Source organism: Podarcis filfolensis, assembly GCF_964270895.1.
Source record: "Podarcis filfolensis genome assembly, chromosome: 15".
Classification (NCBI taxonomy): Eukaryota; Metazoa; Chordata; class Lepidosauria; order Squamata; family Lacertidae; genus Podarcis; species Podarcis filfolensis.
Genome location: NC_139618.1, coordinates 21,088,932 through 21,114,548, shown reverse-complemented (window position 1 = coordinate 21,114,548; position 25,617 = coordinate 21,088,932). Strand labels below are relative to the sequence as shown.

Here is a 25,617-nt window from a genome sequence, read left to right as displayed (position 1 = left end):
TAAAAAATGTTCACATATACCTTTTGATATAAGCAGTGCTTTTTTTCTAAGAAAAAATGTTTAGGGGTACTCTCATTTTCCTACTCATATTGATGGGGCCAAACTTAGATTCACAAAATGTTTAAGGGTATGCATACCCCTGCATCCCCCCAGAAAAAGGGCTGGATATAAGCCAACAACCAATTTTAAAAAGGTAAAGGGACCCCTGACCATTTGGTATTGATCTTTATTACGGCCATTGGCCCATCACACGACAGTTTCCCATACCAACATAATAGGTCCAGTCGTGACCGACTCTGGGGTTGCGGTGCTTATCTCCCTTTATTGGCCAAGGGAGCCGGCGTACAGCTTCTGGGTCATGTGGCCAGTATGACTAAGCCGCTTCTGGCGAACCAGAGCAGCGCACAGAAACGCCGTTTACCTTCCCGCTGGAGCGGTACCTATTTATCTACTTGCACTTTGATGTGCTTTCGAACTGCTAGGTTGGCAGGAGCAGGGACCGAACAATGGGAGCTCACCCTGTTGCGGGGATTCGAACCACCGACCTTCTGATCGGCAAATCCTAGGCTCTGTAGTTTAACCCACAGTGCCACCCGCGTCCCTAACGACCAATTTACATGCATCCAATTTACGTGTGACAACATGCATTGCATCAAACCCAAAAGTGACTTTTAAAAAGGCAAAAAAAAAAAAAAACTGCCCTAAATGTGCACAGAAGTGGCAAAAAAGGCACAAAAACAGCATCTAGCAATCCCACAAGCTTTCACGTCCATATGGCTTGGAGTTTTTAAAATTTGAAGACAACTGTATTCCTTAGTTTCTTCACAGTCTAGAAACCAATCTCTTGTTTCTACTCACATTCTTACTGCAACACAAGTGGTGGCCCTTGAGCACATCACATTTTCCTACCTGGATTCTGGGCAGATACTGATCCTTCTGGGCAGAACCAGCCTGCCATGCACAAGCCCTCTGGGGAAGTTTGACCTCGGAGGGAGCAGAACCAGCCAGCCACACAAAGACGGCAGTCTTGCAGGGACTCACCACCACGGTCACCCAGAAAGGAGCCTGTAAAAGGAAACACATGTTTGCTTGTGTCTGTTACCTGCCATACTAATCTGTCTTGGCTACACAGAACACAGCAGGGACAAGGCTAGGCTGCAGATTTTCCCCTGACATCATCGTTCCAGGGCTGGATTAAGACCTTCAGAGGCCCTAAGCACTTAAAAAATTTTTTTAAAAAATTGGTGCCCCATATATACTTATTTCAAAATATAAACAACAATAAACCATAAAATAAAGGTTAGCAGATTCTAATTTTTTTGTATTCCCAAGATTAATGTATATCATTAATCTCTATTATTACAATGTTATTATTACTATTTTGTAATTATTGTATATTTGTGTATGTAATTTTTCCATTTATTGTGGGAGCCTTTTTTGAGGAACCTGGTTCAGACGCACCATGTAGTCCATGGTGAATCTGGAAATGGATGCCCTAAGCATGTGCCTATTTTGCTTAATGCTTAATCCAGCCCTGCCTAGTTCTCTACACAGGGGAGACTTTTCATGGGGGACCAGCTACTAATCCCTAACGCAGTTTAATGCTCATAATACATCATTAAAAAAAAAATCCATGCCAGTTGATTTGGTTAAACTGGCCCTTGATGGCTATAACAGAAAGACAGCATTTTGCATCAGTCCATACAGAATGTCTGGGAGGGAGAGAAGAGGGATTTCTCTCCACTCGCATGTGAGAAAACAGATACAATCAGAATCCAATAGGCTCTCTCTTCTCTTCATTCCTGTTTCTGGGAGGTACAATATAAAAATATTATGATTTGGGGGAATCCTTATCTCCATCTTTGCTGGCCCAGAAGAACTCTTGTTTATTTGCTGCCAATGATGACCAAACCTAGGCTCAGCCTGAGAGTACATAGATAAAGCAGAACTTCAGAGTTTCAGTTAAGCAAATAGGCAGTGCTAGGTACAAGCCCATGATCCATATTTGCATATTTCAGATGTATAGATGCAAATTTAGGCTGACTTTCAGAGGGAAACAAACACATACTTGCTATCAGGGCTGAGCTACGGGATGCAAACCCAGTTTTCTGGACCCAACATACTATATGGGGATTGTATCCTCCACAAATTAACAAGGTAGGTAGCTGGAGTCACAATGGCATTGAGCTTTGCGGTGTACTCAGCTGCCCTGTAAGCAAAGATTTTAAAAAAAACAAAGAGGAGGGAAGGAGATCCTCAGCCAGGTGGAGTAGACCTGGGGTTTGCCCCCGCCCCTGCCAATGCCCCTGATCTCCAGAATTGATTATGGCATCAGTGCTTTGCTGAGCAGCTATTTTGAGACCTACCTGCGAGGCACGGAATGGGAGAAGAGCTTCCCTGTGGGCAGACATGGCCTCCAGGACAAATATCTCCCACTGCTCCGTCTATTGGGTTAGGGATGGTGGAGCCCCCAGTGCAGTAGAAGCCGGCATCACAAGGGCCTGAAGGTGCAGCCAGTTCTGAAGAGGCACAGTAAAAACCTAAAGAAGGAGGGAAGAAGAGCACATTCAGATTCAGCATTTGTGCCCCCAATGGGTCTCCCATTAACTAGCTATGTATTCCCGCACTATTGGAATGAACCTCTAACTAAGCTAAGGCTAGAGAAGCAACAGGATGATCTGTTCAAAGGCATGCCTAGAACAGGGCAAAGCCCCAGTAGATCTAGATTTGCTGCCTTGGGGTTGTAAATATACAGTGGTACCTCAGGTTACATACGCTTCAGATTACATATGCTTCAGGTTACAGACTCCGCTAACCCAGAAATAGTACCTCGGGTTAAGAACTTTGCTTCAGGATTAGAACAGAAATCATGCTCCGGCGGCGCAGCAGCAGCAGGAGGCCCCATTGGCTAAAGTGGTGCTTCAGGTTAAGAACAGTTTCAGGTTAAGAACGGACCTCCGGAACGAATTAAGTATTTAACCCGAGGTACCACTGTACTTTGTTTGCAAGTAAGGCTTTGGGAGAAATGTTGAATTACAGGGCTTGGATGAGATATAGTTGAGTAGAGGAAAGACCAGGGGTGAGGTGAGAGGCTCCCTGAACAGAGAGAGGGGGAGAGACAAGTAAGCTGCACAGTCAATTTCTGTGTGGTCTATTTTTTGCAAATTTCAGCTGGTTTGCATAATTATATCTTTGCATAATAAACAATGATAAAATTGAGCCCCTTGTCTGAACACACAGCCCCTTCAAGCCACCCTTTGTGGTGTCAGCAGCCAAACCAGGAAGCTTCTAATTAACCAAAGTTTGAAAGTATGCTCTGACAGGTTAGTGAGAAGTATATCTACCTGGAGTGCAAGGGATGGGAACAGGAGATCCCTCCGGACAGAATGCTCCAGCAGGACATATTTGAATTAAAGCTTGGACAGTAGATTCTGCTCATGGAATAGAAAAGACAGCGTCTGAAAAGGATACATCCTGACTATGGGCAATTGTTTGTGCTTCAAAAATTAAAATTCAGCATGTAGGAGACCCAAAATTTATGCATCTATATAAAAACTGGTTTCAAACCACATAATTTATCCTGTGTGGACTGTTACTTTTGCCATTTTGCAATGTCTATTTCGCATTATCATCTGTCTTGGCCAGTTTGGGGTATGTGTGTGTCAAGAGACACAAAAGGACCCATACCAACCCACTGGAAATCTGATAATAAGCCAGCTTCTGAGATTTAAGCAGGCATTTTGCCCCTCCAACCCACCAGCATATATTTATCTTCACAATCTATATAAACTTTAAACAACAATAAAAATGGAGTTTCCCAGGAAGCGGAATTCTACTGCCAGTAATATGTAGGGCTGCACTGATGTTTACATGTTGACCTTTTCTGTGCAAAAATGTGCCACCACAAAAATCTCTCTGTCCCTCTTTTGGCTCAGCCTAGCACCACGGAAACATAATCAGCTGCTGCCCAGTAAGGAAGTCCTGGCCTAGGTGGGGCTAATGTTCGAAAGGAAGTTATGGAACATCTTTGCTCTCCATGGCACCTCCTGCATCTGCTACCAGGGCCTAGGCTGCGAGAAACATCAGCAGCCACCACCACCCAGTGAGTACATCCTGCCTTCTGTGGGCCTAACATGTATCTGCCTCAACAGCCATGATACTCAGCTGCAGAATGGCATTTGTTGGAACAAGGGGAGGGGGGATGACTTATATACACCTTTGCACTGCTGTGGTGACTACTGTAGAACTGTCTGTTTATTAAATATATTGTAGACCACCTTGAGAACTTTGCTAAGCAGGCAGGATATATATATGCCAGGAAAAAATATCATTTTCTCCCACCCCCACCCCCAAATGCACCATTATGAAATCAAATGTATTTTCCAATACCAGTGTTGTTTCCTGGGGATACCGGCTTGCCTGAAGTTGACCCAGGAGGGCAGTACCATCCGGGCATGCAAATGCCATCTGGGCTTACCAAGCCCGGCTTGGAGCAAAACTTTCCAGGAGGGCATAGCTGGCAATCCAAGATGGTCTTGATGTTAAGAATCTCACTGTAGGTCCCCCTTGGACAAGGGAACTGAGTGGCAAACTTTGTACCACGTGGGCAGTAATACCCTGGAGAAGAGAAGGAGATTGCCAAAATTGTAAATACCAGACTGTTAAAGGACACTTTTCCAAATGCTGAAGGCAATTTGCATCAATCCAGGAATCAAATTCACAAGAACACACGCACACACACATACATGCATGTTGTGAAGGTTACATATGGGCATCAGTAATGCCAAAAGCAGGGACCCATTTACATACCAATGCAGAAGTCTCCCTCTTACCGCCAGCACAACCAATGCTGGAGTTGTAGTTCAGTTTCCCCATCCCTGCTCATAATGCTAGAACACATGGACATCCAAGGAAGCTGAATGGTGGAATGTTTGGGACAGACAAAAGAAAGGACTTCTTCATGCAGAGCACAGTTAAACCATAGAATTAGCCCCTACAGGAGGCAGTGATGCCCATCAGTTTGGATGGCTTTCAAAAAGAATTGGAAAAATTCTGCAGTCAGTGGCAGTAATGCTGGAGGCCACAAAGAGGGGAGAGAGCTCTGGTGCTTGGGTCCCGTTTGCCAGTTCACTCAGGCATCTGGTTGGCCACTGTGAGAACAGGAATTTGGACTACATGGGCCACAGGCCTGATCGAACAGGGCTCTTCTTATGTTCTTACATTCTGATTGAGAAGGAATCATAAGGAAATCAGACCTGACCACCAGAATAGGAATAGACCAGAGTAGGCCATGTGGTGAAGCTTCACAGGTCAGGATGATGCAACGTTCTGAGCAACAGGTCAACAGTAGTGATCTAGATCTAGATGCAGGCATCTAGAAGGCCTTCAGTGCATTGGACTGTTGCAGTTCAAAGAAAAAGAAGAAGCTGGAAAGTTACTTGTAGTGCTAAACTCACCGACTGGGCAGTTGGTGTAATTAGCTGAACCAACATCACAGTAAACACCTTCTGGGCATTCCAGACATTGGGCCATTCCCCAGAAGGGGCTGTAGCTTCCCGCTGGGCATAGCTGTGGTCTTCCACTCCCTGAGACACAGTAATGACCAGGTGGGCATTGTCCCCCTCGGCTTGTTACCTGGAAGTATAAGTGCATGGCATCACTGCAGAACAGAAGTGGGGAACCTGTTGTTTAGAGGGCTGGATGCAAACATGACCAACCTTCCTCATGACACTTTGACAGCTGGGTGGGTTTACTCACCCGTCCATCACCTCATGTAATATGACACCAGGCACATCATAAGACATCAGGTATTTCCCAAGCTGTAACTGCAAAGAAATAATCTCCCTTTGCAGATGTGGCTTGAATTCAAAAAGTGTCAAATTCAAGTCATTTGGAGTGTGCTCTCATAAGACAAATGATAAAGAGGCATATAGAAAATGGCTTCTGCTAGGAATGAGATCACCTGATACCTCCTGAAGTAAACTTCATGGAGAGAAAGATGGGGGGGAATGAAGGGATAAGTATAAATTCTGAGTTCTCCATTCTTCCCTTGGTCTCTCTTTTGAGAATTTTTATTTGCAAATATAACAGAAAGGAAGGTTGAAACATCACCAGCTGACATTGAGCAAAAAAATCTTCCACCAGTGCTTCCTAATTTAAAGTTCCTTCTACTCCTGACAATTACAATATTATTATCAGCATCAAAATAGCTTACCAGCTGAGGTCTTGGAGAAACAGCTCCTCCACTGCAGTAGAACCCAGCATGGCAGAGACCAGAAGGGGAGGCAAGCCCTGTCCCATCACAGAAATATCCTGAAATGGAGCAGAAATATAAAGCAGCTTCCAGGATATGTGGACCATGGATATCATCATCAGTGGGAAGGGGAGAACCTGTGGCTCTCCAGATGTTGTGTGGGACTGAAGAAATCCTGTTTATTTGAATTATGCTTCTTTGAACCGTGTTCTGCATTTTGTAGTTACAGATAGGTAGCCGTGTTGGTCTGCCATAGTCAAAACAAAAAAAAAATTTTCCTTCCAGTAGCACCTTAAAGACCAACTAAGTTAGTTCTTGGTATGAGCTTTCGTGTGCATGCACACTTCTTCAGTGTTTCAGTGTATCTGAAGAAGTGTGCATGCACACGAAAGCTCATACCAAGAACTAACTTAGTTGGTCTTTAAGGTGCTACTGGAAGGAAAAAAAATTTTTTGTTTTGAGTTTTGTAGTGTTATGTACATTGTAATGTACTTGATGGAAAAAGTTTTCTTTCTGGTTAAAGTTTAACTGTCATTTGGGGCCTTCTAACTGTCAGTTGGAATTCTCAGTATGCAAAAGCGAAGGAGGTATGCATATTTTGATTGGTGGCTGCAGATTTAGAATCTTCAGTTAAGCAGTGTGATTGGATGGGGCTGGACTAGAGGGCTCAGAAGAAGTGTATATAAGGGCAGGTGCTAGGCAGCAGAAGTTAGTTGGTTGGAGATGTCTGAGTTGTTGGGGTTCATGGAGGCAGCTAGAAGAAGATGATAGCAGAGTGAGAAGGCAGTAGATGAAGAGGACTGGATAAAGAGAAGGGAGACCTGAGTTGCAGATGGAATGGCTTGGTGGCCAAATACTTGCTGGGGTAGCTGGATCACTGGGCTTGGGCTGAGGAGGCAAGGGAAAGAACTTGTCTGCAGCAATGATGGGAGAAGAGAGAAGCAACTTTGAATGCTGGCCTACGGTGACTGGTAGGAGTACCAGAGGGAAGATTTCCAGGGCAATAAAGGCAAACCTATGTTTTAATAGGTCAGTAAAGGTTGGGGGGACAGAGCCTTCCAGCGGTTGTAGTTATCATGTTGGCAAGGCATAAGTGAGGTGGAGAAATTGAAAGGGTTAAAGCTGGAAACCTGCTTCCTTCAAGCTGTCTTAGCATAAAATGGTTGAATATAAGCTGTTGGTGTTTAAAGTGACAGTAACAAGCTAACAGTGTATGTACACATTTAAAGATATGGTACTGTTTCAAAGTAACAAGACTGTGAACTTGATAATTATATTTAACAAAGGCATTTACATTTATGTTCTACAAGATAAGTTACATATCTGGCTTTGTACCATGCCTACTAGGATTGCCGTATTTGAAAAAGTTGACCTTCCTCGCCCCCCAAAAAAATCTAGGGGGGGAATGTTTTAAAGCTATTTTTAAAGAAATTTGCTAAAATGTACATTTCCAGCGTGGGTTGCCATACATACAGATTTTCTTGGAGATCTCAGCAATTGCCGCCTAGACACTGTTAACCAACGGCTATGTCCAGGAAATTCCGGATGTATGGCAACCCTAACCTATACCTCCAGTGTTACTAGAATATTGGTAAGTCAGGGGGAATAAGTGAGACTGAATTGAGACAGGTGCACAAGCATAGGAGAACCAGTGGAGAGGGAGTTGGGCTTTGTTAGAAATACCCCTCTTCCCTTGCTGCAGACTCCAACTCCCATCAGCCCAGCCAGTAGGGGTAAGACTCTTTACCCAGACATTTGGTGGCTGAAGACAGAGAAGAAAAGCTGTTTAAATAAACAGATCTCGTAAGGGCTCTAGGATGGAAAAGGTCCTAAGCTCATATTTGTGTAGAGCTCCATCTCCTCACTGGGGCTCTGAAAACCCCTTTGGATCCCAGTGCAATGGTGGAAGCTCTTACAGGAACCATTAGGATTCTATTTCCCTAAACTCCTCATTGTACCTGCACGACACAGAAGACAATCTTCAGTCTTGGTGTTTCCTGTAGAGTTACTGTAGAAGCCATGAGGACAGGGCTGGGGCAAGGCAGATCCTTCGGGGCAGTAATGCCCCTTTGGGCATACATTTCCAGCCAGACCATTTGTAGGTGTTGGGGTGGTAGCCCCAGTGGTGCAGAAGTACCCCACCAAGCAAGGACCTGTGACACGAGACTGACCCGTCAGGGCACAGTAATGGCCTGGAACAAAGATTGCAACCCACTGTTATTAATATAGATCTATAGATATGAAGAATACAAAACAGAAAAGAGCACCATCATCACAACCAAATTCTCTGTCTCAAATTAAATTTAAATATTCAGACAAAATTCGGTATAAGATTGTAGCATGAAAGCACAAAGTTAGAGGGCCATAGCCAACATTTTTAGTCCAATAACACAATGGCTCTTGTGCTTGCAGTTTTTATGTTGCACAACAATGCAATTGCAGATCCAATGCAATTGTTGTGCAAGTGGATACTTGCTGCCCAACAGATTCTGCTGTCTATCATACAGCAAACTTGTCATCAACTTGCTTCTGCATTCTCTTCTGCATTCCTTTGAGCAAGAACATGCCACTGGTGCAAAACCGTTCACCACGATTCACCAAAAGTCATGTACACAATCCCTGGACATAAACCAACTCACAATTGAGAACCAAAAAGAAGCAACACTTAAATTCCTTTTTGTAGATAACAGCACCATCAGAAGAACATAAATAAGAGCCCACTGCTGGATCAAATCAAAGGCCCATCCAGCCAAGCATCCTCTTTCTCACAGTGGCCAACTGGATGCCTTTGGGAAACCCACCAGCAGGACATGAGTGCAATAGGACTCTCCTGCTGAATATCACCAGCAACTAGCATTCAGAAGCTATGCCTACTACTTTGCATGTTAATAAAAAGTGAATCCCACTGAGTTCAATCAAACTTACTCTCAGGTGAGAACATGATTGTTACTTTAATTACATTGAATACTTCCCTCTTAATGTTTTCACAATTAGAATCCCCAAGCTATGCAGCATTCCAAAGGGTTCTTTGAAATCCGCTGTTGTTGGCAGAATAAAACACGAGTAATTTAATCCTAAGGAAAGTTGGATGCTTACACAAAGAAAAGCCCCCACGATGATTGTATGTTTAAATGGCAAACCCATTCACACAAATTGGCATACGTGCTCTTCAACAGATATGGTTCAAAAGGGCAATAGACATACACTCTTTAATTATTTCTTTGAAAAGCAAAGAAGGGCTTGTACGAGCAGCTCGTAAAATTTCCATTGTCTAAGCTAGGAGACTCTTCATTTTCTTTAACAACATAATCAGTGCACATTCTGTGGTTTAACATTTTGATCAGGGGTCATATTTTTCTGAAGAAATTTGGAAAGGGTAGGTCCTTTCCATGGATTTTAAAAAGAACCTTGAATATACCTACAGCGACATAAACACAAATTCTGATCCAGTGCCAGTAACATAATGCCCCATTCTCACCTAATGGAAACAGCCATATTTCATAGGCTTAATTAATACTTAAATAGGGGACAGGGGTGTCTACTTGAATAAAATATTGGGGGTGGGGGCAAGTAAGCCCTGCCCTGCACAATCGATCACATGATGTGGCCCACACACACCTCCATTTGAATGGCAATGTCCATCAACTTTGGAGTGGCCTGCCCCCCTCAAATATTAGGAGTTGGCTCCTATGCTAGGGGTTATGTCTACTGCAGTAAAAGGAAGCGGATATTTGAAGAGCTAACAATGAAGTCCTATGCACTTTTACTCAGAGGTGAGTTAAATAAGTCCTATTCCTAGAAGGGGGGGTCGTTGTTGTTTAGTCGATTAGTCGTGTCCAACTCTTCATGACCCCATGGACCAGAGCATGCCAGGCACTCCTGTCTTTCACTGCCTCCCTGAGTTTCGTCAAATTCATGTTGGTCACTTCTGTAACACTGTCCAACCATCTCGTTCTCTGTCATTCCCTTCTCATAGGAGTTCATTGAATGGGTTCCTGGCCCACCCAACAGGTTGTTCTGAGCTGAGATACCTACCTGGATCACATGCTATGCAGACAGATGGATCGCTGCTTCCTGTGTTTGCATTGTAAGTCCCTTGGGGACATGGGAACTGGGTTTCTGAGACAGTGCCTATAGGACAGTAGTGGCCAACTCGACATTTCTTCCCATCCAAAGAGGAGGAATTCTTGGGACAGAAGTACCTGCATCCAGAAAAGAAAAGGGGTGGATGGGAAGAGAAGTTCAATTTCTGCAGCCAACACTTCAGTCTTAGTACACCAAGGGATCAGCTGGATGAGATGGTGCCTGATAAGATCCCCACACTTTGAAAAACCAGCTGCTTTTAATGGGCTTCAGTGATGGCAGAGGGCTTTAATATCCCTCTCACTAAATTGCCCACTGGAGCTGCAGCCAGTTGCTGCCCTTAGCTCCACCCTTGGCCCCTGCTGTTGCTAAAACTGTTTCTGTTTTTGCAGGTGATGAATGATTATTGTTCTCTTTCTTACCCGCTAGGGCAGGGGAGGCAGGTGGCTTGCCTCTGTAAAGGATTATACGACCCTTCCGGGCAAGGCAAAGGATTGGCTGTGCCCTGGGGGCAAAAATACCCTGGAAAAGAAGCAAAAGTGTAAAATCAGGAATGCCCTTTTGAGGCCAGAGGGGGGGGGGAAGCACAGCAAGGCAACCTAAAATCAACAGCAACTCTAAAAACAGCTCACATAAGAACATAAGAAAAGGCCTTTGGGATCAGACCAATGGCCCATCTTGTCCAGCATCCTGTTCTCACAGTGGCCAACCTGATGCCTGTGGGAAACTGCAAGCAGGAAAATAGCATTTTGCTCACCTGCAAATGTATTTAGAGGCAGAATGCCTCCACCAGTGGAGGTAGAGGAAAGCCATTGTGGCTAGTAGTCAATGATAGCCTTGTATGCCATTAGTTTGTTCAATTGTTTGAAAGGATGGCAAAATCCCTGAAGCTTTGGAAGACCTCTGGCTTTGGTGGCTGAGAGAACCAAGGAGCATGCTGGGAATTCTCTTCCAATAGATAATCCCCTAGCTGCAATTCCTGCAATGCAGAGGGATGGGGGTACATTCCAACTCCAAAGTACTAAGATTCTATGAAGATAGAGAGCTCCTTCACATTGAATCAGGCTGCTGGTCCATCCATCTCAGTATTTTAAAAACTGACTGGCAGAAGTTATCCAGGGTTTCAAGCAGGGATTGTTTCCTAACTTTACTGGGAGATGTTAAAGACAAATCCTGGGACCTTTTCTGTGGAGTGCGGCAGGCAGTTTGATCAATTTCATGAATTGGGGAGGGGTGGTGGAAATACCTCTGGGACATGGGCCTCCAGTCTCATCCATGGCTGGTATGTTGGGGACTGTGGAGCCCAGAATGCAGTAGTATCCTTCTTCACACAATCCTGTTGGTGCTGTCAGACCAGGAGTGTTGCAGTAGTGGCCTGGCAGGCAGGGAGAGCACTCGGTCTGCAAGAAATTAAGGTGGCCAGAGATACTTTTCAAATGCAAGAGTCATAGCTCACCTACCTTTTTTGGGTCTGAGGGCACACCTGGAATTTTGAGAACGTGGGTGAGACCCACAAACCAGCGGTCCTAGGGATGTGGCCTTACATAAAATAGCTGCCACAGGATATATGGCTTAACACAAAATGGTTGTCAGTTCTGAAATAGTAGAAAGGGGGACAGACAGGGCCACAAAAGGTGTGGTGGGCATTTATCTCATCAATGAAAAAAGGCACCTACACCTGCCACTGCTGTACTTGCTCAGAAAGAGAGACTCTTTGCACCTTTCTTTTGTTCAGAATCTAAAGGAGGGTGGGTATCACATTAGGGTATTCAATGAAATGTGTGCATGTTTGATGGGACATGTTCAATGCTACAAGCCAGTGCAAACTGGAACTGAGCAAGAAGAGGCAGCATTCATTTTTGCATTATGGGGATATTTCAAGGCCTTTCACAGGCTATAGGGGAGGTATTTGTGGGTACATTAACACCCATGGGCACCATGTTGATGACCTCTGATCTATGCCCTTTTACATGGAATCTTAGGTGGAAGGGAACAGGCTATGGTTACAGCAGGAATTTGCTTTCAAGCATTCGCTGCATTATGAATCTTGATTTAAACACTGTCTATGTTTTTATAAAAATTACTTATAGGCTGCTTTTGTGGGCATAGCCCACCAAAGGGATCTTACCAGTGTCATAAACTGACAATGGTAGAAGTGTTAACAACTGTTTTAAAAAGATAGATTAGTTAAAACTTAAAAAAGAAATGTCCTGCCCCCTAGGTACGAATTGCAACACTGCTAAGAGGATTATCTTTTCTACATTAGTTATTAGGAAACAGTCATCAGGGAAAGATGGGTTTTAAGGCCCACTTAATAATCCGCAGTGGCTTTGAGGATGCATCTGAAGGGAGAGACTTCTATGTTCTGGGGCCACCATGAAAAACGTTTCCTCGCTTATGCCTGCGAAGTGAATTTGTTTAACTACTAAGTACAATAAAAGTGTGTGTGTGTGTGTGTGTGTGTGTGTGTGTGTGCACGCACACGCACACATGCACACACAAACTCATGCACACACCTGCACACACACACAGGCATGTGTTGACTCTTAAAATGGAATAACAATGTTTTTTGTGATTATAATTCAGAGCACAACCTCTATTTAACCACTATTAATTATATGGGGTTTGTTAAGGATCAGTGAATTTATAGCCAGTATATACGAAGGATATCCAATTCCTACAAAGGATAGCTATAACTGTATTTTTGCTTTTACCTCAGATATTAGCTTGGTGCTAGCGGCAAATGTTCCCACAGGGCACTGCTTGGGAACAGCTGTGCCCCTTGGACAGTAGTGACCAGAAGGACATGGGCCAGCACTGTGATCTGTGATCAACAAGGGGGAAATAAATTAGGTGGTAAGAATAGTGCCAATAACATACGAGTAAAGAAAAAGAAGAAGTGAATGGTAAAGATGAGGCTATTTTAAACTAACAGAACAATCCAACCCTTTAATCCACTGTACTAGAGCTTGGAAAAGTACAAATAATAATAATTTTATTCCATAAAATTTTATATACTGCTTGATTATTTTTTAAAAAACTGCAGTTTACAAAAAGAATAAAAGAATAAAATAACAATATTATTAGTAAAAACAAATAAAGATTAAGAACATTAGACTAAAAACAACATCATTCTAAACATCTGGGTAGACTCATCTAAACAAAAACGTTTTCAGCAGGTGTTGAAAAGAGTACAGTGAAAGTGCCTGCCTGGTGTTAATATGCAAGGAGTTCCAAAGTGTAGGTGCTATCACACTAACAGATTTATTTCTCGCAAATGTGGAATGGCTATTATGCAGCACCTGTAACCATGCCAGTTCCACACTGATCACATTGATTCAAATGAAAGAGCCAATACCATTGAGCTGAACCTCAGGATTGGGCCGGTCTGAACCCTGGGTGCAGTAATACCCTTCCCAGCAGTGTCCTGTAACATCGGTTGCATTGTGGTACATGCAGAACTTTCCTCCATCGCACGCTCTGCAGTCGGTATGACTACCTAGTCCTTGGATAGGGCTGTAGGTCCCTGGGGGGCACGGCTGCCAGTTTAAGCCTGTTCCTTCAGGGCAGAAAAAGCCTGGAAGGGAAGGAGACATTCATGTAAACTGAAAGCTGTTAGGACAAACAGCAAACTGTTAGCAAATAAATAAATAAATCACATCAAGATTGCTTTTATTTAAGTGTTTCACCATAGATGACACATGAGTCAGTAAAGTAGGGGAAGGGAGATGCAGATGAACAGTTGCAGACCCTGGCCCAAAACTCTAGTTCCCCAGTAAATTTTAGAATACAACAACAACAACAACAACAACAACAACAACAACAACAACAACAACAACAACTTTTATTTGTATCCCGCCCTCCCCGGCCGAAACCAGGCTCAGGGTGGCTAACATAAAATATATAACTTTGGTATAAAATCAAACAATAATTAAATTACCTCCTAAAAAGAAGTCAGGATCAAATTAAAATCTAATTAGATGGCTTTCTGCAGTATTAGGGTTGGGAACAGTAAATGCTCATCAAACCAGAATTCAGGACAGAGCAAACCCAGGAAGGGAAATATGTGGAAACCATTCATTATCTAATGCCCATGGGGACTAGAAACATGCAAAATGGAAGCACAAATAGATTACAAACTCCGGGACACAAGGACAGCTTTGTGCATCAAGGAAGCCAAAGACTCACCTTTGGGACACAGCTGTGGCAAGTGGCCAGGGAGACAATACTTCCCCTCTGGGCAAGTGTGGCACCATCCTTGGGCATGTGTTTCAGCCATGTAGGAGCCTGGAGGGCAAGGTGTGGGGTTTTCACTGCCCAAGGGGCAGAAGTGACCCATGGGACAGGGAGCACCTGAGATCCCATCCGTGGGTGTCGGTGTGATAGACCCTGTGACACAATAAAACCTACCGGAATGGGCAAGAGAAAAGTCATTTTATTACTAATGAAGAAGGGTGAGATCATTGCCAGAGTTCAAAAAAGCAAGGAACCAGGCCACAGGAAACAATTCTCTGGGTGAATCTGCCCTCTGACTGCAGCAGCAAGTGATGGCTGGCTTGTGCAAAACATCCATGACTGATCAGCAGTGGGGACCAGAAAAAGGAATGTCTAAACTTATTCAGTCTGCTGCCTAGAGTAGCCAGCTCACTTTGTCTAATGGTAGAGCCAGGCTTGGATGGGTAGGAGACAGCGGCGGCGGCAGCAGCAGTAGCCTCGCACAGGGAGAATGGAAAGCTCTCTCCTGGCCTAGGGCAAAAGAATGATTGAGAACTTGGAACTGGAAGAGAGCAGAGCAAGAGAATGTATATAAAGAGGGCCAAGAGTGTAAAAGAGTGGGGTGGGGGGGGGAGAGGGAGAGATGGAGAGGTGGAGAATTGGGATCACCTAGAGGCATGGGGCAGCAGGGGGGCCCTGGAGGTGTAAATGGCTATCATTTTAGTTGAATTAATTAAACTAATTGTTTTTTAAATAAATGTGCAATTAATCATTACTGTTTTTATTTTTTGTGTGTTATTATCATTCTTAGTGTTTGTGCAAACTGCTATTCTGAATAATGCTTTTTATAGGGTCAGGGGGACTGGGGATGATGAGTTTCTGGAACCAAGGGGGCGGTGGTTTGTCAAATTTTGGGAACCACTGAGCTATAAACATGGTTGATGCCTGATCAGAAACCTGCCGTCCATTGACTATCCTGACATCAAATTGGAAGGTGGAATCTGGCAGTGCAATTTGTATTTGTAGCTGGGATTTGCTGATATATTTGCATTAAATCTCAAGGAAAGTGAGCTTGTTTTTTGTACATACCCCACTGCACATCGTCCCGAAGGGGCCACGAGGCCTGTGCCATTGCAGTAATGCCCCCCAGGGCAAGCCTGACAACTCTGGAGGTTTTGATTCCCTTCCTCACCTGACCAGGTTCCACGTGGGCAAGCAGATGGAACAAGAGTTCCTGGAAGGACACACAGATGAGAGAATCCCCCTTTGGGTACTGAAACAAGGGAGCCGAAAACAGCAAGAAGGCTCTTAAGGGGCATCTAAAGGAATACAACCATGACAAAAGCAGTTAGTACCTGAGAGGCAGTAATGTCCACGTGGGCAGGGAAGTCCAGATACTCCGTCAGTTGGGTTCGGAATCCAAGCACCTTCCTTGCACCAAAATCCTGCAGAGCAATCCCCTAAAATAGGGAAAGGGGATTATATGCTCTTTACTGGCTCGAAGTCCAACATCAAGACAGGGAACCTACCTCAGATATTTATTTTGTGTGTGTGCTTCATGAGTATAAATAAGAAGTATATGAATTATTTGAAGAGCAACTGTAATCAACAAATTACGCTAGTAGGACTACAATAAGTTTTGTAAGGAGAAATTTACGAAGTGTTACAAAGTAGAAAAAGATAGAGATATTGGTTATGAGTTTGAAATGTAATAGGGAAGATAAGAAATGCATACTGAGAAATTAGACTGGAGAATTTTCAGACAGGATTGATGGAAGTCAAAAATTTGAATATGTAAAAGTATGTTTAATTACTGTTGAAAATGATATGTTTAAAAAAACTAATAAAAATTATATATTTTTAAAAAAGAGTTTTGCTGTTACTCAAATGAAGTGCAGTACAGTTACGAACGCTGCGGGTTGTGCGTTTTCAGGTTGCGGACTGCACCGAACCCAAAAGTACTGGAATGGGTTACTTCCAGGTTTCGATGCTCGTGCATGCGCAAAATGGCGTCATGCGCAGAAGTGCCAAATCGCGTCACGTGCGTGCGCAGATGCGGTGCTGTGGGTTGCGAACGTGCCTCCCACACGGATCACGTTCGCAACCCAAGGTATGACTGTAATTAGCTGTCAGCATTCCCTGAGAATCTATCTCACCAATGCTCAAGATAGGAAGTTAGGTCTGTATGCAATTAAATCTTCCGAGGAGTAGATCCACTGAAATTAATGGCTGTAATTTAGGCATGCTCATTTATTTTAATGGGTCTACTCTGAGTAGGACCAACATGGGGCACAACTAGTGTTATTTTTCTAGAGAAGGAGATGCCAGAACTCACTATGAACACCTCATTTATAATGGCAATGGCATCCACCTGAGAGGTACCAGAACTGAGTTCCGGTGAGTTCCAGCTGAAAAAGAGCCCTGGGCACAACTCACATGAAGCTGCCTTATACAGAGTCAGACAACTGGTCCATCTAGTTCAGTACTGTCTACAATGACTGGCATTGGCTCTCCAGGATTTCAGATGGGGGGATGGAGATCCTACTGCTATATGAAGATGCTGAAAAATGAACCTAGGACCTTCTGCTCTACCTTTGAGCTTTGACCCTTCAAGCGTTCAAAAAAGAAGATAAAGGACCACCCCTCAAATTTATCAGACTCACTTCAGTAAAAAAGCAAGGTAAGGAAATAAATGACTTCTGCCTCGGGCTCCCACATTGAATCACTCTGTAGAGGAATGCAGCCTAGCAGGTAAGTTAAGTGGCAAGAGGGGTATTAGCACAATAACTAAGTAGGATATTATTGAAATAGCAAAGGAAGATATAGTATAAATGAACTATATTAACAGACCATCACAAAAAGCAGTAGAAAATAAATGAAAGTATATACACATACCACAAAGTATATTTCTGAATGGTAAGAATGTTTAAAAAAAAAGGAAAAGGAAAAAAGGAACAATAATTCTATAAATAGATAAAAGTACAGATTCCCAAACAAGCAATCTGAGCCCCTGCTGAATCAGAAGTCAATTCTGCTCAACTGCAAATCTGCTTCATAGCTGTTAATGATCCTCAGCTGACTTGAAATCAAAATGCTTCAAGGCATTGCTGATATGACTAGGAAAATTGTTCCAAATCTAAGTTGAATCCATTTCAAATAAATATCTTGTTCATATGTTAAAAGTAAACCAAATCAAACTCTCATTCTTCTATCCTTTGAATGGCTTAACCTGGATTTAAGCTCCCTTGAATGCCATGGGACTTGCCTCCAATTTAAACACACTGAGTAGAGGTAGCCAACATGCTGCCTTCCAAATGTTGTTGGACTCCAACTCCCATCAGGCACAGCTACCGTGGCCAATAGACGGGTTGGTGGTAGTCGTAGTCCAACAACACTGGAAGCATCACCAGTTCCCCATCTCTGGTTTAGCATTTGCTCCCTAAAACATTTTTTATAGCTGCTACCTCAATTCATTGTTGACTAAAGAGGTGGTTTTTCTTTCTCTCCCTAGGTCAGGAGGTCCACTCTGGAGATACGACTTACCTGTTGGAGCTGCTAGCCCAGGAGATGAGCAAAATTTCCCTGGTGGGCAGTTTTGACATTCCTGGATCTTCTTTAGCCTCTGTCTGGGTCCAAATGTCCCTGCAGGGCAGCTGTACTGTGTAGATTGCTGTGTGCCTGGTGGGCAGTAATAGCCACGTGGACAAGGGTAGACAGTGAAGTCACTGAGAGGACCCTGGTGATTGTCACAGTAATAGCCTATAGAAGAAAATGGAGAAGGTATGGCCATTAGATTTAACTTAAAGGGGAAATAAAGATGCATATCACATACCAGTTCCTCTGTAAGAGATGGAGATTTTGGATGACTCTCAGGTAGGGATGTAGGAATGCAGCTATTTCCTTTCCTACCTGTATTAATCACAATCAGCACTGTTTCCATTCTGCTGCAATGCAGTTTCTGCCCAATGCTAGGTTATTTGTCTCACTGCCTGCTATTTAACATAACTATGTAAGCCTTTACATGAGTTACGTAACTTACATTCATTTCAGTGCAAAAAAAAAAAAATCAAAATCAAAGCAATGCAAAAAAATCCACAACATTTATGGTTTGTAGACTTAACACACACATCCCAACAACAATGGAAATGAATACTAATTATATTCGCTTGGCAAATTTCAATTCCTGAACATAAACTAACATGAGATTTGCAGCAGTTTCTGCTTTCTTTTCCATTTTTGCTGGGATTCTCCGACACCTCTACACGGGAAAGATTGGATCTAAATTAATAATAATAATAATAATTTGCATTCAGCTAAATTCTACTTAGTGTAGAACCACTAAGATTAATAAACTGAAGTCATTTGCAATAACATCAATGGGTCTACTCTGATTAGGACAAGTTATACAGCCCCCCCCCAATATATATATATATATATATATATATATATATATATATATATATATATATATGGTGGGATGACAACTTAAAGTAGAGTCCTTTAATATGTGAGCACCCCTGTTTGAATTCTTGGGAACAAAACTTAGGTGGCTGATGGGATGGTAATAAAATTCAAAAATTAGAACATAAAATCAATTACTAGTGAAAAAGGCCCCCACTTTTTTTTTTATTAGGATGCTTGCACTAAAGGAAAACATGTTGTTGCTTTTCTTCGTATTCAGTCTAGCAACAAAATAATTTCCTTTCCTCTAAATGGCATCATGAAACTACTCAAAGCAGAACTACTTTAATTAATGGACCCGAGTTAATAATGTCCATTATTTTCAATGGGTCTACACTGAGTTAGATCATCATTGGCTACAACCCGCCGTTTTCACTGGCTTTGTTATGCCAGCTGTGCATGCATAGTTTTCACTGGGTGAACTTTGCCAGGTATATCACATAGGCTGTAGGGATGTTGAAGAACTCCCTTGAAAAGGAATGCAGAAATTGCCGCAAGTCTCATGTTCACCCAAGGTCAGGAACAGAAATCAGGCAAGCAAATGAGAGCTGCTATATTGCTAGGGACACGGGTGATGCTGTGGGTTAAACCACAGAGCCTAGGACTTGCCAATCAGAAGGTCAGCGGTTCGAATCGCCGCAACGGGGTGAGCTCCCGTTGCTTGGTCCCTGCTCCTGCCAACCTAGCAGTTCAAAAGCACGTCAAAGTGCAAGTTGATAAATAGGCACTGCTCCGGCGGGAAGGTAAACAGCATTTCCATGCGCTGCTCTGGTTCGCCAGAAGCGGCTTAGTCATGCTGGCCACATGACCTGGAAGCTGTACGCCAGCTCCCTCGGCCTATACAGCGAGATGAGCGCCGCAACCGCAGAGTCGGCCACAACTGGACCCTTTACCTTTATGTTGCTATCACTATTTCTTTTAAGTCTGTGAACATCACATAAACAGTCACATTATTTTCTGCATTGCTTATGATGTTTCCTTTCCTTTGAAATGCCAATTCCAGATGGAAATCACTACCTCCTTCCATTCCTAGCTTTCTGCCAGGCTCCGCCTCCCCACCCAGCCATTTCAAGCTCAACAACAACTGCTCCAGAAGGTTCTCCTGTGTTACTTTCTAAGAGTTCTTCCCTATTACCCCAGCTCATTCCTGATTCACTTTGGCCACTGTGTTTTACCTTCCCAGCATTCTCCGGTGGGGGCCTTCAGTCCGGATCCTTCACAGTAAAACCCAGAGGGACAGAGCTGGCACTCTGAAAGCATACTTTGCCCTAGCTGATTGGAGAAGGTGCCAGTCGGGCAGAGGGTGGGTGCTGAAGACCCAACAGCTACAAGAGAAAACAATGGAAGAGGGAGAGAGTGAGCAAAGCTGCGAGAAGAATAGAGACAACAGAGTGGTCCAGTCCAAGAAACCTTGTTGTTGGAGATGAGAGATAAGATGGTGCCTCCTTTCTGTTCCAAATACAGAAGCAGACTTTGACACTGGTGATGGGATAGCATCCTCTCTTTCACACACACCCCTGAGGCAGCAGGGCACTTTGGAGAAGGGCAGGAAAGGCCATGTGTAAACAAAGGAAAATGGTGGGGCGGTGTAGGGAGGGAGTTCAGGAGGAACATCTGCCCCATTTTGCTGCCCCTCACCCAGCATCCGCTACTTGAAGTGGTTGCCTCACTCTGCCTAATGCCAGGATTGGCCCTGTAAACAATTAACACAAGCACTCTCCGTATCTCAAGCACCTCTTTCCAGATTTTCACATTACAGTGGTACCTCGGGTTACAGACGCTTCAGGTTACAGACTCTGCTAGCCCAGAAATAGTACCTCGGGTTAAGAACTTTGCTTCAGGATGAGAACAGAAATTGTGCAGTGGCAGCGGGAGGCCCTATTAGCTAAAGTGGTGCTTCAGGTTAAGAACCGTTTCAGGTTAAGAACGGACCTCCAGAACGAATTAAGTTCTTAACCTGAGGTACCACTGTATTTTCAGGCTATTTTTTAAATAAAAAAAATTAACACATGGTAACGTATTTATCTATTACATTTATGGCAATCCCTTCTTTCAAATTGCCCTATTGTATGGAATTATTTGGATGAACAAGAGCTGCAATATTTTTTTGCAGCATGCTATTTTTCTGCTCAGGGTCCCAACCACTTCAGTTCTGCTTTGCTTCCCACCCAATTTTCTGTCTCTAGACAAGAGATACGCACGGCAGTAGGTGCCTTGAGGGCAGATGTTGCCTGTAATTTCATCCAGTGGCTTGGGAGAAGAGGCTCCACCTGTACAATAAAATCCAGCAGCGCATTCCCCACTTGGAGCAGACAGACCTGATGAAGAAGAATGGGAGCATGAGTGCAGGGACAGTTTTAACATATGCTAATAATTCAAGAGAAGCTAATAGTAAAAGGTTATTTATTATTTGTATTATTATTATTATTAATAAGAGCATTTACATATGTACCCTATATTTCTTCAAAGGAGCTCAAACTGACTTACATCCTTTCCCCCTTCCCAATTTTATTCTCATGTCCACCCTGTTAGCCTGAGAGGCAATGAACGGCCCCAGGTCACCCAGTGAAATGTCATAGTTGTGTGGGGATTTTAACCCTAGTCTTCCAGTTTTCCAGTAAGGAGAGAAACTTTTGCTTATATGTCTATTTGGAATTATCTTTTATTTCTAAGAAGATGGATACATGCTGAACTTGCACAAGATGTTGTATGGAGTTATTTGGAAGTATCATTGTTTGTTTTTGTACCTGCTTTTGAAGAAAGCTCTGCAAGTAAAGTTTTTGAATCATTTATGGGTCTAGGCAATTTTCATTCCAAAAAGAGTCAGTTTTTATGCATCCAGTTGCTTCCAGCTGTACAATATTTATATCCACTGAAGGCAACACTGAGCTAAATGGACCAATGGCCTCTTGATATAAGGCAGCTTTCTATGTCCCTGTACCCTAAAGGAATTGAGTGTTTTAGGATAGCAAACTGCACACAGGAAAGCCACCTGCAGCAAGCCACCTTCCCCCTCACTACTTAGTCACCATTCAGGCAAAATGGGCAAAGGGTTCCCCTTACCAGGTGCATTGCAATAAAAGCCTGGAGGGCAGAGAATGGGCTCAGGACTGCCTTCTGGGCAGTAGGACCCAGGGGAACACTTTGCTCCTGTCGCAGTGGCTGGGCAAAGGCAGTTGCCATTGGTGTAGTTATCCAGGTCAAAGGGCTGGGGGGTCCAGGCAGCTGAAATGCAGAACCAACCTAAGAGAGCAAAACAAACAAATGGAATTTGTGAGAAATGGAAAGAAATATATGCTGGAGGAGCAGCAAGAGGAGTTAATATTTATTTATTACAACAACCCCGTGAGGTAGGACAGGTCAAGAGTGTGTGATTGGTCCATGGTTGCCCAGCGAGCTTTGTGGCTTAGTGGTGATTTAAGCCTAGGTCTCATACATCTTAGCAGGATGTTGGAACCACTACACCACACTGCCTTTCTTCAGCAGGAGTGGGCTGTGTGGTGTAAGAGAGAACAGTGTTGTCAGCAGTATGCCTTTATCTCTGGTTTCACCTAACAAAATGGGCCTGAAAACATTTAGAGCAGGGGTCGGCACACTTTTTCAGCAGGGGGCCGGTCCACTGTCCCTCAGACCTTGTGGGGGGCCGGACTATATTTTGAAGGGGGGAAATGAACAAATTCCTATGCCCCACAAATAACCCAGAGATGCATTTTAAATAAACACACACATTCTACTCATATAAAAACACCAGGCAGGCCCAATAAATAACCCAGAGATGCATTTTGAATAAAAGGACACATTCCACTCATGTAAAAACACACTGATTCCCGGATCATCCGCGGGCCGGATATAGAAGGCCATTGGGCCAACCCATGATTAAGGTGGTTGTTGGTGTTTTGAGTGAATATCCTCAAAGTATGTTAAACAGACATCTATGATTCTACAGCTCCTTGTGATCCCACCTCCTACCCTCCCTTTAAATATCACCTCACCCACCCCTTTCTGTTAATTATGTTTATTTGCACAGAGATGGGGAATCTGGTACTCTTCAGGCATTGTTGTACTCCAATTCCCATCAGCTGCAGGAATGATGGAAGTTGTAGTCAAAGAAATATCCAGAGGGCCAGTGGCGTAGCGTGGGTTGTCAGCACCCGGGGCAAGGCAAGTAATTTGTGCCCCCTAACCCTTGGATTTGCGCCCCCTAACCCGTGGATTTGCGCCCCCTAACCCTAACCCCCAGATGTTGCGCCCAGTGCGGCCGGCCCCCCCTGCACCCCCCACGCTACACCACTGCAGAGGGCTTCACATTCCTGCTTTATCACAACCCACTAAGCCCTTATATCCCACTAAAACAAAATCAAAGTATGTGTAGCTGAACTGAATTCAATGCATGTCCGTTGGTTTCATTTCCTTCCTCTCCTTCTGTTCCTTCCCTTCTATCAAATGTTAAGATCGTCAGCCCCTTGGGGACAGGGAGCACAGCGAAAGTGCTGAGATATGAGTAATAAATAACAACTGTGATTTTTAAAAAATACTCCACAAAGGAACCAAGAGTGTCTAACTGCTTGTGTTTTGAATGTCAGTTCTGGGAAATTATAAAACAACTGGTTTCAGGAATCTGAGAAGGATGAGCCAGACAGCGATTCCTTCAGAGTTGGGAGGTGGATCCAGTTCAGTTTTGAAATGTCAGGTAGACAGAGATGTGTTTCTGCTCAGATTCCTCCAACCTCACCTGCATCACACTTCCCGGACACCGTGGTTAAGTTTTCCTTCCCGCAGTAATGCCCCGGGAGACACGGCAAGCAGCTGTCCAAACTTTGGGTCATGGGATCTGGGTTGTAATAACCTCGAGGGCAGGGAAACTTAGTCGCAAACTTGGTTCCTGAGAAGCATGACAAAAACAGAGGTGGTCATAACCAAATCATCTGGCAATGTGCCGTTCTTGCTGTGTGTTTTTTTGGCCTACGGGTATATTTGTGCCTGGAATGCAGACAAGAACCCACAGGATGAAATTATCCTCTATACATTTTTTTTAAAAAATCATAATACTCCTCACAGGCAGAAAATTAGCATGTCAGGAATATGACAGTGCTAGAAATCTTCTGCCTGACATCCTAGTTTTCTACTTTTTTGTCTAGAGGAGCATGCTGTGGTGTAAGCTGAAGCTCCCACCTATTGGAGTGGCCACTTGTCCTATTTTAAAGATGGCAGCCCCGTATTTCAAGGAATGTTCTATCCAGCCCAAGTCCAGATTAAAGATAATCCTTCAACAGGGCAAATATCAGTACTTAGCACCTGCATAGCTGATTGAGGAGACACCCTTGAACACAGTCTTCTCCACTATGGTGAATTGCACTGTACTCTTATTTAAATTTTAGCAATTATTTCTACATTTGCATCTGTACATATAAATCAGCACATGAAAATGTTATGCAGATCTGCACCTTCTTTTGATCTCCTTTTTTAAAAGTGATGCACTTCCCCAGGGGAGGGGTGTTGATGTGAAAGTGGCCACCTTAAGTGGTATGTTCTGGACTTTGGTTTAACAAGCTGTGTTATAATTTGGCAGCTCTCCATACAATGCATCTTTGAGACAGCCAAAATTGGGATAGTCAAACGCAGCCATCCGTATCCACAAAAGCCATTTTAAATTGCTCTGCATGGTCACTGTCACACAAGGAGACCTGCTTTCAGCTGCATCCTTGATGCTGCCACAGGTCTGATCCAGCTCCACCGAAAGGGACACAGTGGGGCTTCCTATCCAAACAAGCAAAAAATCCTGGCTCAGCCACCTTCTTTCTGGTACCTTGCACTGCTATTCTACTATCAGCAGATGGAGCTCATGTATCTGGATTTATTTTGAAGCTCTGCAAATTTGCTCATTCTCTTCCCTTGGGAAATCTGGTCGAGCTCTTAGCAAAAACACTTTTCCAGTTAACTTTTTAAAACCTTTGTTCTCCAAAGGGTATCTGAGCAAAGAGATTTCAGCACTGGCATTTAAGAACCTTCTACTGTCTGGACAAAATGTCAGTCTCACCAACATCTTGTTCTTGACAGCCATGACAGATCTCACCTTCAGGACAGTAGAAGCCAGGTGGGCATGGGAACTGACTGTAGTCGGTGGTATTTTCAGGGCAGAAGTAACCAGCTGGGCATGAGAAGCAGCTCGCTTGCCCAGTGAGATTGTTGTAAGTTCCCGCAATACAAGGAAGTGGCTGGCTGGTCCCATCTGGACAAAAATGGCCCATGGGGCAAGGGCCTCCCTGATCTGAAATCCCTGCAAGAAGGAAGAGTAGAAAATCTATGGCTATGTTTCTAGACCTCAAGCCTTTGGTAAAAAAGAAGACACTTGAAACCAGAAACCAGCATTGTACAGTTGGAAGGGAAGTATCTAGACCAACCCCCTGCAATGTAGGAAAATTTTGCCCAATGTGGGGCATGAACCCATTACCCTGAAATTAAGAGTCTCGTGCTCTACCAACTGAGCTATCAAAGTGGTTTGTTTATTTATTTCATGTCATGAAATGCACATACAATTAAGGTTCCTAACAGTGCTGGCTATGGGCTTAAGGGAAAGAGACTGAGTTCAATATCAGTCTCTCAAA

At 43.7% G+C, this 25,617-nt stretch overlaps 1 protein-coding gene and 1 long non-coding RNA gene across 15 annotated transcripts in view; one reads left to right on the top strand and one right to left on the bottom strand.

Annotated features, from left to right (window-relative positions):
* The window catches only part of LOC310750345 (uncharacterized protein), a 140,163-nt gene that overhangs the window by 50,595 nt on the left and 63,951 nt on the right, over positions 1 to 25,617 (bottom strand). For all 13 annotated transcript variants that reach the window (XM_083588242.1, XM_083588240.1, XM_083588245.1 and 10 more), the window contains 21 exons: positions 25,086 to 25,289; positions 23,745 to 23,894; positions 22,076 to 22,255; positions 21,214 to 21,330; positions 20,188 to 20,337; positions 18,095 to 18,310; positions 15,907 to 16,011; positions 15,641 to 15,785; positions 14,525 to 14,742; positions 13,695 to 13,913; positions 13,051 to 13,160; positions 11,583 to 11,736; positions 10,759 to 10,858; positions 10,289 to 10,455; positions 8,212 to 8,445; positions 6,215 to 6,312; positions 5,457 to 5,634; positions 4,390 to 4,617; positions 3,345 to 3,431; positions 2,367 to 2,540; positions 910 to 1,065 (listed from right to left, as the gene is read on the bottom strand). In XM_083588242.1, coding sequence (XP_083444368.1) covers positions 910 to 1,065; positions 2,367 to 2,540; positions 3,345 to 3,431; positions 4,390 to 4,617; positions 5,457 to 5,634; positions 6,215 to 6,312; positions 8,212 to 8,445; positions 10,289 to 10,455; positions 10,759 to 10,858; positions 11,583 to 11,736; positions 13,051 to 13,160; positions 13,695 to 13,913; positions 14,525 to 14,742; positions 15,641 to 15,785; positions 15,907 to 16,011; positions 18,095 to 18,310; positions 20,188 to 20,337; positions 21,214 to 21,330; positions 22,076 to 22,255; positions 23,745 to 23,894; positions 25,086 to 25,289 — 3,390 coding nt within the window. The remainder of the gene's footprint in view (positions 1 to 909; positions 1,066 to 2,366; positions 2,541 to 3,344; positions 3,432 to 4,389; positions 4,618 to 5,456; positions 5,635 to 6,214; positions 6,313 to 8,211; positions 8,446 to 10,288; positions 10,456 to 10,758; positions 10,859 to 11,582; positions 11,737 to 13,050; positions 13,161 to 13,694; positions 13,914 to 14,524; positions 14,743 to 15,640; positions 15,786 to 15,906; positions 16,012 to 18,094; positions 18,311 to 20,187; positions 20,338 to 21,213; positions 21,331 to 22,075; positions 22,256 to 23,744; positions 23,895 to 25,085; positions 25,290 to 25,617) is intronic.
* LOC310750749 lies at positions 6,947 to 20,179 on the top strand. Of its 2 annotated transcripts, XR_014542224.1 has the most exons (5): positions 6,947 to 7,282; positions 10,230 to 10,340; positions 15,752 to 15,898; positions 18,063 to 18,136; positions 20,016 to 20,179. It is a non-coding gene; the product is annotated as an uncharacterized lncRNA (long non-coding RNA). The 2 variants fall into 2 exon arrangements; XR_014542225.1 differs by lacking the exon at positions 20,016 to 20,179 and having other exon boundaries at positions 18,063 to 18,152.